The sequence below is a fragment of the Centruroides vittatus genome, unplaced genomic scaffold (assembly GCF_030686945.1).
Source record: "Centruroides vittatus isolate TY-2023 unplaced genomic scaffold, ASM3068694v2 contig_299, whole genome shotgun sequence".
Classification (NCBI taxonomy): Eukaryota; Metazoa; Arthropoda; class Arachnida; order Scorpiones; family Buthidae; genus Centruroides; species Centruroides vittatus.
Window position 1 is genome coordinate 1,295,976 of NW_027121909.1, and position 16,993 is coordinate 1,312,968.

The following is a 16,993-nucleotide window of genomic DNA, read 5'->3' on the forward strand; positions in this document are numbered from 1 at the left end:
CTAAGACTTTGGCACGCATTAACATCTTTAAAGCTAAGTGTGCTTAAAATATGGCACGCGGACTCAAAAAGGTTCGCCATCCCTGCCATAGATAAATCAAAGAAAGTGAGTTTTTGGAATTGAATATTATTTCTGGCATTTGATGAGTTCAGATGAGCCAACTTTTTTAATTTGAAATTATAATTTTACATTATACAAATGTAAATTACTGAATTATAGTAGCCTCTACTATTTTTAAGATACTTTCATATGGTATTAAATTATTAAGATTATTGAAAATATTACAGAAAAGAATTTTAAGTTTAAAAAGAATAACAAAATTGCGTTAATTTATTATCAATGTTTCAATGGAAAATTAGTTTCCTTTTTTCTGGGTTTTTTAGAACCACATTTTTACATCAATTTGTTTATTAGTACACAACTGGTTATAAACTTGTTAATACAGCACTTGATTTGTTACATTAAATTCTGTTTTAGCTAAAAACTTCGTTGTTTGCATCCTTTATATTATCTTTGATTGTATAAGGCATAGAAATAAAGCTTCTCTTTTCTTTTTTTGTTTAGATAAAGTAGGATTTAATATCAACAGGCTAAAGGTGGATTAACAAGTTTATAACTTGTGTATTAATAAACAAACTAACAATCCTTTAAGTATTAAGCTATTTAGTAAAGAGAGAGAAATATTGACCCCCTATGATAACTTAAGAAATAAATATTCAGTATTTGCTTTGCATATTTGCTATCAGTCAGAATAATATTATGTTATAAATAATATATGAAAAATCTCAAAAATATATGTTTAACTCGAAAAAAGGTTGTATTTAATTTGAGAAAATAAAGTAGCAAATAATTAAAAAATTGAGATTTCTAAATTATTAGTAATCTCGTGTTTTATATTTAAATTCATAGATTTTTGAAATTTTAATAAATTAAAATGAAAAACTTTGATAAATTTTCAATTTGAAATATTAAATAAATTTAAGAATTATTTTAATGATTAAATAACATTGCCATTAACTCTTCAAGACTGTTCAATTAGATATTTAATAGTAATTTAACAGTTAATTTAACAGTAATTACACAGTTCTTCAAGAAAAATATTATTTAACAGCATTTTTTACAGTGCATTCTTCTTTCAATAATTGACTTATTATACTATGTTTATTTATTATTTCAAAATTTTAACTGTAAAATATAGTAACTTACTTATTTATTTTTTAATCATAGTTTCTACTATTTAAAAATAACTAATATTGAATTATTACTGCTACTGTGTATTTTTTTTTTTTTTTGCGTGTACACAGATATATTAATAATAAAATCTCGAAAAAATGTCACCATGAAGTTTTGTTGGTACCATTCTCAATGTTCTTGCTATTTAAAAAACTTTTTATAAAAATAAAAAAACATTTTCAATAATGATTGATGCTAAATCAATTAAAATGAGATGCAAAATTCTCTTTTAAATGTTATTTATGTCTTAATGTTAAAAGATAGCAAATGTAGTAATTAATCAATTTTTATACAGGATTAGTTATTCATTCAATATTTTTTCCTTTCTTTTCTATTTTATTTTATTTTTAAGTTTTGATTTTGTTCTATTTAAATTATTTGAATTATTAACATTATTTTCTTTTGACTTTCATGTTCTATTATCTAATCTGCAATTATATAAAGTGAGTTAAATATTAGTAAATGTTTTTTCGTTTTCCTTTGTTATTTAAGCATAAAATATGGATATACTTTTAAAGAAATTTCCGATATTTCCATTTAATATTTATGCATTCTAATTATTTTGAAAGTTTTATTCTTCAAGGAAAAGAATAACATGTCCATTTACAATCTTTTCATTATATCGATCGTAAGTTGGTCGAATGACTTTAATAATGTAACTATTTATTATTAGTGGAGTGGATTGATATTCAACAGAAGACATGACTTCACTCAGTACAATTTCTTCTTCTCGCGATGAAACCAAAGAAACGAAACAACTTTATGTGCCAACTAGTTATTTCCTATGGTCGGAATTTCTGGGAATTTCGTATTTAATAGAAGGTAATGATGCAGAAACTAGTTGCAAACGGAGAAGTTACGTTCACCTAATAATACTTCATCTGTACAGTGTCTATCAATGTCTTCGATCATTAAATGGCATTCTTCAACATAATAATATTTGGTACAATTTATTATCGTTATCTCAAGTAACTGCTAGTTTAATTACTGTCGACATTTTAATATCCAGAAGAAAACTGTTGAGAAAAACTTTTATATCTTTACTTGACTTACTAATGGAAGAGTCCACTCAAAATTCAAGAACACCTCGACAAGAAGAGGTACCAGTGATTTTTGTCTTAACTTATCTTTTTCTTTATTTACTTATTGTTATCACAATTGTTATTCGTTACAAAACTACTATTTGCAGTAATGATGTTATCCCGTTTTATAATTTCAAAATTAAATCGGCAGAATTAATCGTAGCGTTGGTCTTTTTAGATTGGGTTATGTTCGTGATTTATATTCTTGGTATTTTAGCTTATTGCATTCTGTTATTTTATATTTACTGCAACAAACTTTGTAAATTATTTCAAGAACTTAATTCGAATATCTCTTCATTAAATAGTGAATATTTATTGAAACAGTTAGCTATGGCATGTGACAGACTGAATCAGTTAACTGTAGACGTAGACAATTCATTCGGTACTGCAGTATTTGTATGGTTTGCTCTGTTTATTTCTGCAATTTGTATAGAGATGAATAGCATATTAAGAGAAGAAATTTGCTTAACTTATAAAGGTAATTCGATAATTATGACCATGGATTTTATATACTATTCTAGCATTATTCTGATTACTTGTGAATGTGGCAATCGCGTATCCTCTTCTGCACAAATTATTATTCCCAATATTGTTAAAATAGCTCGCGTTAATCAACTGACATCATCATCTATGTATAATGATATTTTTCTATTAACTTCTAGACAAATTTGTTGTCCTGCAGTGTTGACGGCGGGGAATTTTTTTACTTTATCGAGAGGGTTATTATTAACTTTAATAGGTGCCACGCTGAGTTATGTCATATTTTTGTTTCAGATTAATAGTAATGTTTCAAAATTGTTTGTTAATGCAACCAGTGTTTAAACAGTATGTAGTGTAATAATAATTAATAAAGTTTGAAGCAATGGCCTACTTTAGATCTTATCATTTCAATGATAATTTTGAAATCAAATTAGTCATTTTGTCAAAAATGTTAAAAAATTTTCAATAAAAAACAGAAAAATGTTTAAATTTTCTCAAAGTATCAATTAAAATTATATCCAGATTTATATAATTTCATTTCAGAATATTGAAAGGAATGAATTATGTCGCTGATTAAAATATTGTCGAATTTTCACATAAACATTCAATCAGATCGATCTTTATAGGTTTTTATTTTATTTAAAATTTATAATTTTTAGAAGAGAACAACAGATATACATATGTCATCGCCGAAAAATTTCTGTAAGTAAATATAGCTGAATACGACAAAATGAAATGAATACCTTAATATACAATAATTATTTCCTAAAAGTTACTCCTTACTTTTACTGAAAGGCTGAAATCAGCGATTGACCGTTGTATAACAGAAATAGCTAATAAACGTTAAAATGAAATAAATCTATCTAATTCTGATCAAAATAGGGAAAGAGTATAAATTAACAATAAATAGATATTATCGAATGATTTCATAGATCATTCAAATATTTGGTTTGATGGCCAGATGACCGAGGCGGTTAAGGAGAGTGTATCTGATTCCCCCAGAATCAGAATCGAATCCAAGAGAGCGACACTAAGAACTTTTCACGGGCGATCTGGCCTGGATAAGTCAGGCTCCGACCTAGCCACCCCTATTGTGGGTCTTCTTAGTGCCCACGAAACAGAGTTAAAAAGGAAAAAGTGATGCTATTATTCTGGACTAGTTTTTAACCAATTTTAAACTGCGTCTACTTCTAGAATTCCATATACCGTAGGATCTTGTTTTGCGCGGGATTATTATACACTGATTTATTTCTTGCGTAGACACAATGCAGTGACAGTTGATTTAAAACACTGGGCAAATTTTCATCCTTTATTCGGTTGGAACGCTTTTTACATTGCGCGTTTCGGGCCGATGCCCCTCTTCAGCCAACTAAACAACAAAAGATGTTTTTTACATAAGAAAAGAGTACAAACAGATACTTAAATTAAACAATACAACAGCATACAAGGGAGGTATACGACACAAATATAAACACGACACTCCATAAGACGTACCTTAAAATTGTCTGTACGTGTTACAAATACATGTGTACAAACAGCACAGCATTTGTTGGGGGTTGTTACCTCCTGAGTGTTAAGATCTTGTATACTGGAATTAATGATAAATATACAATTATATAATCAACTAAAAAGTGAGTTTTTTTCTTAAAAGTTCAAAGTAACATTACCATTAAAAAATAAACCACACCTCGCTCGAAAAAGTTTAGACAGAATACGAGTAGTCCAACAACATGAATCTTTATAAAATTTTTGTAAAATTTTTCAATATCAATCTATCTAAATACATCAAATTATTCTCTACAGATCGTATTTACAAAAAATATACCTGAAATTCGTCTACCGACACGTTATCTGGGAGTTCCCTTGCGTAGTGACTAGGATTGTTTCCGTATACAAATCTCACACGCCGCCGTTTCAATTGCGTAATTTGGTTTTTAATTTGCATACATTTGGCTAAGTACCGATAGGGCAGGTATTACTTGTAAGGAATTTTTCCTTCCAACAAAATTATTCCGGTACATAACATTTTTTAGGGCCTATTAATATACAACATGTGCCCATTGCCAATTTTTTATTTCATGTTTAGATTTTAATATCTATCACTATGCAAATGACGTAATATCGAATTTTGAAACCGTTTTTTTATATTTTATAACATTTTTATCCAATTTTCGTTCATTTTTATACTTAAATTAGTATTTATACAATTCTTATTTTTGTTTTTATTTTTAATGATTTCTACACTTTCTTTGAATTTCCTGTTATATGTCTTCTTTTCTCTGTTTAAATCAACTGTCACTGCATTGTGTCTACGCAAGAAAGAAAACATATAACATGGTTTCCTCAAGATAAAAAACACGGATTTATATTATATTTTGATTTGATGAAATACCGCAACGTAACACATGGGCGATCTGTTTTCCAGGAGGAGTTTCTGTAATAAACCGGTCCCATTTTGGTATTAGACGAGTGAAGAAAACTTCGGAAACATCACACGGCCAGTCCAGTAGACAGATGCGAACCTACGACCAACTATTAATGTTTAGTGTTTTATCCACTTGGCCACTGATGGGCTCAATTTGTTTTCGCGGATGGTGAACGATTTTGTTTGGTGGGATATAGCCATGCAACGCGAGCGAGCTTCCAAGGGGATTTCATCTAGAAGGAGTTTATGGGAAACTGGCCCTATTTAGGTATTAGATACGCGAAGGAAACCCAGAAAATTCCGCATGACCATCCCGTTGGTCCACATGACCAACGGGACTCTTGTACAGCGCTTTTATTAACTCTGCCACTGGTGGGCGTATTTTAAGAGATAAGCACATCTTACTAGAGACATATAAGAGGACTAAATGACTTCTTAGATCCTCAATTATTGAGAGAGCTCTCAAATTATTTTATACATTTTTAAATATTTTCTTCAAGAAACGTTGTAACCATTAGTACAGGGGTGGCCAACATACGGCCCGCGGGCCGGATCCGGCCCGTGTAATGGGTTTATGTGGTCCGCGATTAATTTTTCAATATTAGCTACTTAATTTCCAATAATTGGTCGAATGGGTGATTCGCGATATTTCTTCAATTTTTAAAAAAATTCCATTGTAGAGATTTACAACTTTTGTATTCGTTTGTTATAAATTTACATTAACGAGGTTGAGGCCGAAGTTTTCAACGCGAAAACGTGTACGTCGGGCGTTCAGCGCCGATTTCCTGTAAGCCTAGAAGTTTAGCAATGGCCTTTGGAATGTCGAGCATGATTCCACTGACTTTCCAAACGCCATTGTCAAACTTCTAGACTTACAGGAAAGCGGCGCTGAATGTCCGACTTACACCGAAATTCAGTATTGAAAAACTAAGCTTATTTTTATATCAGAAGCACTTGCTGATGAAAGAATAGAGGATAGAGATTCCATAACATGTATAATCTGTTTAGTATAAGCTCAGAAATTTTAGTACTCGGTCTCTTGACAAGCGCGATATAACGAGGGGCTACCGTACAGTATTTGGTTTTCTATATTTTATAAACAACATAAAAATTTAATAGTTTATTTACTTGAATAAGTAGACGATATAAGTTTAAATTGTTTTACAATCTCTAACATCTTCTCAATTTATGGTGTTTCAGTGTCTTTCAAATATTTCATAACATCTTTAATTAAATTACATTAATAATAATAACGGAAAATATAGCATAATAAATATTCATTTTTTCAGGAAAGCGTGAAGAAATATTTTCATAATTTAAAAATGTCATTTCAACTCTACATTCTAACTCCTCTGTATGTAGTTTAACTTGCACAGTAGCTCTGAGATGTTTTAATATATATATTTATTTATTTATTTAAATCGGATCAATATCTATAACAGGAACATTATACAAAGATAATGAAACAGCAATAATTAAGTTACTGTCTCAGGAATTACAGCGGTATAGTGAAATAACGAAGAATATCATAGAACATTTAGTATCATATCTTGACAACATAAATATCAACAAATTATTAATACAGGTAATTTATTTGAAATAGTATACGTCGAATGTTTCAACATAGTGAATAGAGTCACGAAAAATAGTATGATTATAATATTAAATAAATATTTAAATAATCTGAAAATGCTTTATTTAAGAAAAACTTTTTGTATTAAACAAAAATTTAACAAGATCAAAATCTAGCAAAAATGTATTTAATAAACAAAAATGGATCAGCTTTACATAAACTTTATTTCAAAATATAAGAAGATAATTCTGTTATAATGAAGATAATGACATAAAATACAAATCAAATGATAATTTGTCACAAAAGGTCACACTTCTTTTAAAGCGTAAGATGATGTATGTAGTTTCAGTCCAGAAGGAAGAAACAATTTCAGTCTTCTAAAGGCTATCAAGTGAGTCCTTTCGCTTGCCACTTCAAGTTACTGAGCGTATGCATAACTTTTACTTTCTAGTCCACTTCGACAGAAGATCCGAAAACGGTTGATCAAGAAGAATGTCGCCGAAATATTCCTGGTAAAATGGCCATTATCATTGCAATTTTATATTCATAACTGTTGAATAACTGCGATTTGTTTATAAATTTTCTCTCCAGAAGAGTTTCCAGACAAATTAGAATTATAGCCTAGATAAATTTTTAATGTTAAGAGATTCTATTCGGCATCATTTCATTTAAAATTTGTATAAATAATAATAATTGTTCGCTAAATCTATATCATAAACTCTATCTCTTGCAGCCTAAGCAACATTCATCTGTACATCCGTATTCAAGTAAATTTAATAAACTCTTGTACAGTGGCGTGCCGTCCATGGACCTGTGGAAGCGCCGCTTCCCTTGTATTTTCTAAAATATAAATACATATTTTGCGATTATTTTCATATTTTAACGTACTTTGATTTACTTAAAATCAATATTTTATTATAACCGCATTATACATTTAATTACAAATTTCTATACATGTGAAAAACAATGATAAAATTGCTATTGTATCTTCGAATATAAATGCGTATGTGCATATTCCGAATGGAAGCGCCGTATTGTCGAATACGGGACAGCTTCCACGGCAAAAACATTTGAATCGTGTAAAGCAGCCAGATTATATACATTCGCTTTACAGAGCACCAACCTCATGCGGTTTAGCTCGTGGATGCTACACATCAAAATATTATATAACGCTTTCAATTATTCTATCCAGGACCGGCACAGCTTCCCTATCATCAAGTCACCGCACGCCACTGCTTTTGCATAATTTAAGTCTAAATCTAACCATTATTGGACGAATAATCAATTGTTATCAGAATTCTAATAGGTTTCTCCAGTTTTAGTTTGAAGTTATCGGGTGCCCACATTTTCTATAATTGAATAATTTAAATGTCTTACGCTAGAAATCAGAATGTTTGGACTTGATCTATTAACAAAATTAAAACAAGTATATATATATATACTTGTTTTAATTTTGATCAAGTCCAAACATATAGGTTGAAATATATATATATATATATCAACCTAGCCTATAAATACTGTAAATACAGTGTATCAGGAACGCCCAGAAGCAAAATGGAACAAATTGTTCTATGTCCTGAAGAAGGTCCTATAAAATGACAATAAATAAAAACAGATTTTTCTTTATTACCTTTATTTTAAAATAATTATTTAATTTGTTATAGGACCTTCATTATGTATTTTGTCCTAGGCCCGTTACCTTCAGGGCAATCCTGCATGTATTAAAATACATATAGGTTATATCAAGAGTCGAATGATCATTTCATAAAAATAATACATGAAAATTCAGAAAGCGACTGAATAGCGTATGTTGTATGTTTGACTGAATAATAATTAATTCATTATGAAATACGTTAATCATTTAATTCAAGCATGTATTTCATCGCTTTCGGATTCATCTGAGCAAGAAGTAATACGTAACTTAACAAAAGGCTAAGAAACGTAAGAATAAGTCCTCTAGATATTACAAAACATTTACCGGCAGTCAAATAAACAGGATGCCCACTAATTTTAATAATTAACAACTGAATATCTGGATAAATGGCGCGAAACGATGCCAACTTTGTATGTGATAATTTGACAATGACAGGAACTGACTTAATATAAGACATATAAACAGAAAAACCCGTTACGCATATTATAATCATAGCCATAATAGCGTATACCAAGTCAAATATTATAATCAACGATCCTCCAACTGCTAGAATTGTTTCACTTTCTCCTGCTAGAAATGCATTCATTTCGATGCAGAGAGCTACCAGAATGTGTGAAAACCAAATAAATACTACGGAAGAAAATATATTATCCACTTCTGCAACTAAATCACAGAGATCGTCATGGTTTTTAAATAACTGACGAAAAGAATGTAAACTGAGAAAAACATTATTTGTAGAAATATTTTTCAGCTCCGTACAGAAACTGTCAAAATGATCACGAAGTATAACCACTATTTCACTATACAACAAAATGAAAAATGTGACTGTGCCCCAACCGTACAAGACATAAACGTACCATTCCATAAAAATAAAGAAAACTTTTACCTGCCTATCGAAATCGATATCCTTAAACATAGGAAAATAGTCATCGAAAACATAATTAATATCCCAAGAACTCATGGAAATACTAACGATGATCAAATAGCTGACGAAGAATAAAAAAGTGACTATTACCAGTTTATTTAACTTGTTTGAAGGATTCTTCCTCTTCTCGAATGAAAAATCAAATGTTTCCAGGCTTCGAATTATTTTCCTTAGATATTTACGGTGTAAAAACATATAATCTGCTGTAAAAACAGCCGTAATAAGATCTGCCATGTTTGTTGCTTCGTACCAATTTTGTCCGTTTTTCATATCGTGAATAAAAAACAATATTTGTATTACACTATAAAAATGTAACAAAAACATATAAATTGATGTGGTGATATATTGAATTATTTTATCCTTTCTACAATTTGGTTCTTCGATTGCCCATACAGTACCATAAATTTTTGACCAGATGACCACTACCGAAGATAGCATGATTAATTTTTATAGACATGATGTAGAAACCTTTTGTAAGCTAAATACATTGATTTTAAAATCTATATTCCACTATCGATTATACGATAGTTGATAAGAAAATTCAATTTGACTGTCAGGTAGTATCCAACTATTAAGATTTCTAACATAATTCATATTATACAGTATAGAGAACTTTGCCATTATCAAATTGCCTAAATCAAACATACAATAATAGCGTGTTTCAATATTAATACAAATAACATCTCTTTTGAAAATAGTACCGAAAAATATTCTGTAGATGATTCTATAGATTTTTATGCTATAGGCGAAATTAATCGTTAAGGCGCCAGCCTACTGCTCTCAGAGACTCGGGATCGAATCCAAGCGAGAAACTCACCAGGAAATTTCCAAGGTCGGTCTAAGTCAAACCTAGTCTCTCATCACTCGTGCGAACCGTCGTAGGCGGCCGTTTCACCTAGGTAGACGGCGATGCCAGTCGGAGAAAAAGCGTACTAAGGCTACAATCTCCATATTAACCTGGTGGGAAGTAGAAGAAGTAGAACAGTTACAGGCCTGACAAAACCCACGGCGGGAATGATTTAAAAGACCATCTTAGTGCTCACAGAGCAAAGAGAGAAAAATTTAAAAAAATAAAGGCGAAACTAATCTTCCAAGATATATTATTTTGATTATAGAATAAAAGTATTTTTTCTTTTTTTTGTAATTGCACTATAAAAAAACAAACACGGAACCATTAATTATGCAGTAAAATATTCACTAATCGAACGTTTTCGGTCCTCTATTTAAAATTTATTTTGTATACTAGTACTTTCTATATATTAACAGGACTTATTATACTGGAAATTGTGGATGCAGATATTTAGTCTTACAGATCAAAAATAATGTTCTTTATTTAGTTCACCTGGACACATACACCTTAACCGGTTTAGTGTCCTGTTTCGGAAGAAAAAAACGCTCGAAAATTATCTTGTTATTAAATATTAGAGCCAAAAAGTTCATTTTAATTTAAAAAAAAATTTTAACCAGTTTTTGTGTTCGCGCCTCGGATGGTTCCTAAACGGTGTCTTTCCCTTGCGATAGCCAACTTTACAGGGCATCCCATCCTGCAATGTCGGCTTCACCGTATAGGTTTCGTGATTTGCTAAGAAGCTGCCGTTCGTGGGTAAAGTAGGTTAAAAATAATTTAAAAAATGAAACATGACAAAACATAAAATAAAAATAAATTTAATGACATAAAAGATATTTAAAAATAATATATAAAAGATACAATGATAAAAATACAGAAATTGAATCATAAAAATACAATAATATAATATAATAAAGAAAATACAATAGGAAAAAGATGAAAAGAATATAAAAAATTGAAAATTTGACTTATACATAAATTAAAAATGTAATTTAGTATGATAGATCTCAAAACACGGTGCAGGACATAGTGCAACCTCACACTTTGGGCACCAGTACCGTATTTCTTTACGTATTTTTTCCCCCCGGTGGTCGCGTCTGTTGCAACATACAGCACAGCATCTTGTGGGTTGGCTTTTTTCTCTGTTGGTGGAATAAACGGTATCGAAAACTTTTGTACTTACAGTACAGTATTCATTTTCATTTAGCAAATTTTTATTACACGTTCTCCACCTGAGAATTGATAATTACATGCAGGTGTTTGGAAGTTCTTTCTAAACGCTTTTATACGTAAATAATTTTACAGAAATATGAATAACATATCACCGTTTATGATTGTTAACTATAACATATATATGTTTACAAAAATTTATAAAATTCAAGACTTGAAAAAATCAAAAAACTTTTTTGTATAAACATTCGATCAATCTGTTATATGTTACGTAGACAGGTATATTTTCTCAAAAAAAAAAAAAAAAAAAAACCTGCAGCTTTCTAAACCGACGTAGAAATAAAATATGGCCTATAGTTTACAACGCGATTGGTTTGGGGGGCGGTTGAATTTGTAAAAGTAGATCAACACACATTTGTGCATCGATGGTGTATATTTGATTTTGTTCATGTTATTTATACTATTATAATAATAGAGCACTATAATAAGCGATTATTACCTTATTATATGAACGACTATACATGTATTATTTTTTATGTATTACGGAAGTACCACAATAAACCGGAATTACTTTGTTTTTTAGAAAGACTTGTGGCTGGATGATTCTGAAAAAACGTTTACAAACGTAAAACAGTATGAATATACATATAAATTTATTAAACTCGGGTAAAAATAAATGAGAGTAATGATTTATGATTGTTTGTATATGTTTGTAGCTGACAAAGTATCTCCGAGAAGGCATGGCTTTTTGCATGAAAATTTCCAACCCACAAACCCGAATCGATGCTTATTCGTTGAAGGATTGTCAATTAGCTATAATCTATCAATTACAGCTCAAAAAGCATGGTGAATGAAAGTTTGTTTCATCCAATAAACAAAAGAAGGTTGTTCTATAGATATAACATGGGAAGGAGGAGTTTTGTACAAACTGTAATCAAGTCTGTAGCGATCTAAGCTTTCATTTGCTTTCTTGTATGTCTTTTCACTGTCTCAATCAATAAATATTTTTTCACCATCTCCGGACCATAAATATTTCGTGTAATACCGTCCTCTCCCATTATAAAGCAATTAGAGGTGAGGAGGCAGATTATTGGCTGATAAAATCGATAGTCAACTTCTTTTACACTGTAGTTGGTTACTTTCTGTCTATGTGGATATTAGATCAACGAATCAGACACCTCTGGAAACAGTGGAGCTCAAATTTCCACTAAGTGCCATCCCTCTCAGGCTAGTCTTTGAAATATCTAAACAATCGCTATAAAATTGCTTGTTTCTATCGTTTTTTAGCTCTATTTACCTAATTTATTGTTCTTAGAGAGTATTTAGGTGAATAAGCATTATTTTAGAACTGTGAAGTTATAAATTATTTGGGAAAGTGAACATTTCCCCTTGCTATTACATAATATGAGAAAATATGTAAACAATCGCCAGCAAAATTGTGTAGTATAGTCAATTATTGTAAAAATCGTCTAAATAATATAAAAATAATGTTTCTTATACATTATTGCTAAGAAAACTTGTGTTGACTTCGACCCTCAGATGACTCATCTACTCCCTTTTTATGAGAGTAATTAGAGAAGTAGTGTGAATAATGGCAATAACTTCTTACTTGCTGTAGCTAGAAAGCTGTGGTTTTCAAAGAACAGATGTGTGTGACTAATAAATCTACGATATTTTAGCGAATTTCTATAAATAAATACATTTTTTTTCTTTTTTTTCGGAAATTTAAAATTTTATTATAATTTAAATTCATGACAAACAAAATACAAAACTACAGAAAACTGTAATATGATTTTGCTAGAAAAGAAAAAACAGACTGAATGTAGTGCGAATTTGAAGGGAGGTACCACATTTGAAACAATACTTGCATCCGTAAAAGTGCTTCTCCGCAAAACATCGTGTTTTTGATAGAAGAACGCAGAGTTCTTATAAAAATTCTGTATATGAATATTTTTCATTAGCTTATTATCATAGAAAGGTTTTATCTGTCCTACATTGCTTGAACCACACTAATCTTGCAGTTTGTCATGAAGAGAGAAATAGTATATTGTAAACAATGACATTTCACACCATGAGGCTATAGAAGGGTGCAGTTCGTTTAGTACAGAAGAGAATTTTTACATAAGTACAATTTCTTATATCACAATAATACTTATTCTATAATTATTAGTTTCTAGCTTTATATGCTGACATAGAAGCTTTACATAAAACTCCCACAAAAAATCGGAAATAATTTATAATACATCATTTTATAAAATGAATTTCTAAAATATTTTATTATAAAACTTTATATATTTTATTATGTATTATTTAGAAACTTGTTATTTTTCATGTAACACAAAACTAGCAAGGAGACACTTGACACTTGCTGCAGTAAATACACAGCTGGATGACCTTGAGAACAGCTGATTGTAAAGTTTCGCGGGATGTTCCAAACAATGCCTGAGGAAGGGGGAGTAGGTTTTCTACAAATCTGAACTAGTTACTGTAAATACGCGAATGTATTTCGTTATTTACTAATAATTTTTTTACTAGGTTTTTCTTATTACTTATATTATATGGTACTGTACATTGTTTTTTTGTGCTTTACAGAAAAAACACCCACAAAAAATTATAAAAAATTTTAATACACCAAAGTATGAAATACATTTCTAAAAAATTTTAATATTTATATATTTATTATTATTTAATATTTATTATATATATATATTTTAATATTTATATTTATATTTTTAATAATATTCGAAATTAAGTAGAAACGGATAAACAAAAAGAAGTAAGTTAATTGAAATAATAATATTTTAGATAATAATTAAATTTATCGTTTTAAACTGATTTTAATGTATAAAAATTAGAAATGTGTAAAATTGTATGGTTGCTGTGGATCGTGAGTTTAAGTGGAAATGTAGAGAAGATCGGAAATACAGAAATTGTAAGAATTTTTAAATTTATTGTCGGGAAATATTTGTTTTTTTTAACTAATTTTAGTTATAATTGTACCAAGAAATGTTTTTATTGTTAATTGTAGAAAGTGTCGTTTAAAGGCCTGCTGAGGAGGAACGAACAAGTCCGAAACACATGTTTAAAGGTGTATGTGTCCAGGTGAACTAAATAAAGAACATTATTTTTGATCTGTAAGACTAAATATCTGCATCCATAATTTCCAGTATAATAAGTCCTGTTAATATATAGAAAGTACTAGTATACAAAATAAATTTTAAATAGAGTTAAAAAAGACAAAAAGGCATAATAAAGTTTTCGGTCCTATTCACTGACCTTCATCAGGAAATATATATGTTACAGTCAAACTCGTGTTTAGTTAGAACGCGTTTTAACTAGTTGAAACTAGTTTTTACTGAATGTCTTTGTTAAAACCAGTTTTAACTCAAATTCATTTTTGACTAGCAGTAAATTCTAGTTTTAACTAGACAAAACGGATTTTGTCTAGTTAATTTACTGCTGTACATGTTTTGATTTTCGATAAAACTAGTTTTAACTTTTAACATTAGTTAAAACTAATTTTAGCTACATAAATATGTTTGGGGGAAATAAAGTTATGTATAGTGATTCGGGAGAAGCCTAACATTATGCTTATGAAGGAAATTATAGCGATAATTTGAGTTTTGGAGGCCTCTAACGAAAATATCATATTCTTGAGCGTGTTTTTCAAATAAAACTTTGAAATATATGAAAAATAATTGTATATTGTGTTTGCAATGACGACTTTTTTACTGTCTGGCATTTTAGGCATTTCACCCTAAGTATCCGGGTGAGATGCCAAATGCCATTAGGGTAAGATAACAAATATAATTGCATAAAATTAATTTTCGAATATCTTAACCAAATTTAATTATTGCATATGTAGTACAAAGTACTTCATAGTAAGTATAAGAGCACAGTATAAGTATCAGTGGCGTGCCGTCATTGGAAGCGATGGAAGCTCTGCTTCCACCTTCCAATGACCTTCCCTTGTATTTTATAAAATATAAATTTTCATATTTTAACGTACTTTGAATTAATTAAAATTAATATTTTATTATAACTGCATTTTGTATCTATACTACATGTGAAAAAAAAACGATAAGATTGCTATTGTATATTCGAATAATTCAGTGGCGGAAGGAATGTCGAAACCGGGTCAGTTTCCAATCACCAGATTATATAGGCATTAGCACATGCGGTTTACAGTGCACCAACTTCACCCGGTTTAGCTGGTAGAAGCAACACACGCGTAAAGCGTCCAATTTTATATCCCGGACCCAGGGCCGGATTATCGAATAGGCAAAGTAGGCAAATGTCTAAGGCCCGTATCTCGGAGGGGCCCGGCTTCAGTGCAGAAGATTTCTCTGTTTCAAAACGAGTTAAAAATTATGTAAGAAATTCGATAGGAGAGAAAAGGCTGTATTTAACAATTTCTACTAAGCTCCGCTCGACTAGCCACTGCCTAAAAAAAAAAAAAAAAAAAAAAAAAAACGTCAACAGTCACCCGTGCGTCAGAAGTAATGTACGCTACGAGATCTCTCGCCATCTAGAAATATTCCTAGGGCCGCCTCTCGTGGTAGTACTAATGTATGGTTATGATTTATTTTCTAAATCTAAACTTATACGTCGTGACATCGCATATTCGATATAGCGTTCAAGTTGCTCGAGTGCGAAGATATTACAATTCAATAGTGTTTTATAAAAGAGTTAAAAAGGGTGACACTACGGTGTGACTTGGGGTGACACCACCAGCGTAGCTAGCACGGATGTCACCCATGCTAGCTACGCTAATGTCACATTATATAAGATTTGTTTAGAAGCAACTTATTTAAATGGGGCCCCAATTTAAATTTTGTCTAAGGCCCGCTAGAGGCTTAATCCGGCGCTGCCCGGACCGGTTCTGAGCTGTTAGCCGCCTGCCTGTCAACTTCCAAGCAGCCAGATTATAGGCATTGGCGCATGCGCTTTACAGAACACCAACGTCACGGTTTAGCTGGAAGACGCGAGACACACGTAAAGCGTCCAACTCTATATCCCGGAGCGGTTGTGGGCTGTTAACCGCCTGCTAGATATTCGGCCACCCTCGCCTGATTATGTGAATCATGAGCAGACTAGATCAACGGCTGACAACCCCCCAGCCCGCGGGCCAGCTACGGCTCGCGAAAAGTTTCTATCCGGCCCGCGAGATCTTTAATAGATTATTAAATTGGAAAAATAACTAATTAATAGTTATTTTTTCGAATTCTTTGTAATTTTGGAAAACGATAAGAGAAATAAATGTAGTAATTAACTTTTTATTTATTTATTTATTTCATATTTGCAGACTAAAAAATTACGAGTCACAAGAAGGCGTCAATTAACTACTACGGCCCGCGGAAAAAACGTAAAATTTATTCTGGCTCATGTTATAAAAAAGGTTGCCCACCGTAGACTAGATTTATAACTTAACCCAACCGATAGGAATTTCCTGGCATGTTTTTATGATAGTTCTGTATAGTTGACAGGAGTTTCAAAAAAATCCATTAAAATATTTGATACATTTATTCCGCGTTTATTCCGCTCTCCCATCTTATATTACTTACGGATTTCAATGTTAAACCGGTGATATTACGATTTAGTATG

General features: G+C 30.7%; 1 protein-coding gene across 1 annotated transcript; it reads left to right on the forward strand.

The window, feature by feature from the left end:
• The first annotated feature begins 1,629 nt into the window (after positions 1–1,629).
• On the forward strand, positions 1,630–3,185 carry Gr23a (Gustatory receptor 23a). Its single transcript, XM_067267260.1, has 2 exons — positions 1,630–1,676; positions 1,817–3,185. Exon 2 carries the CDS (start codon positions 1,935–1,937, stop codon positions 3,135–3,137), a length of 1,203 nt encoding a protein of 400 aa, XP_067123361.1. The 5' UTR covers positions 1,630–1,676; positions 1,817–1,934; the 3' UTR covers positions 3,138–3,185.
• Positions 3,186–16,993: the final 13,808 nt, after the last annotated feature.

Coding starts and splice junctions, on each gene's coding strand:
- Gr23a (XM_067267260.1), top strand. CDS start 1,935: ATGACTTCACTCAGTACAATTTCTTCTTCTCGCGATGAAACCAAAGAA.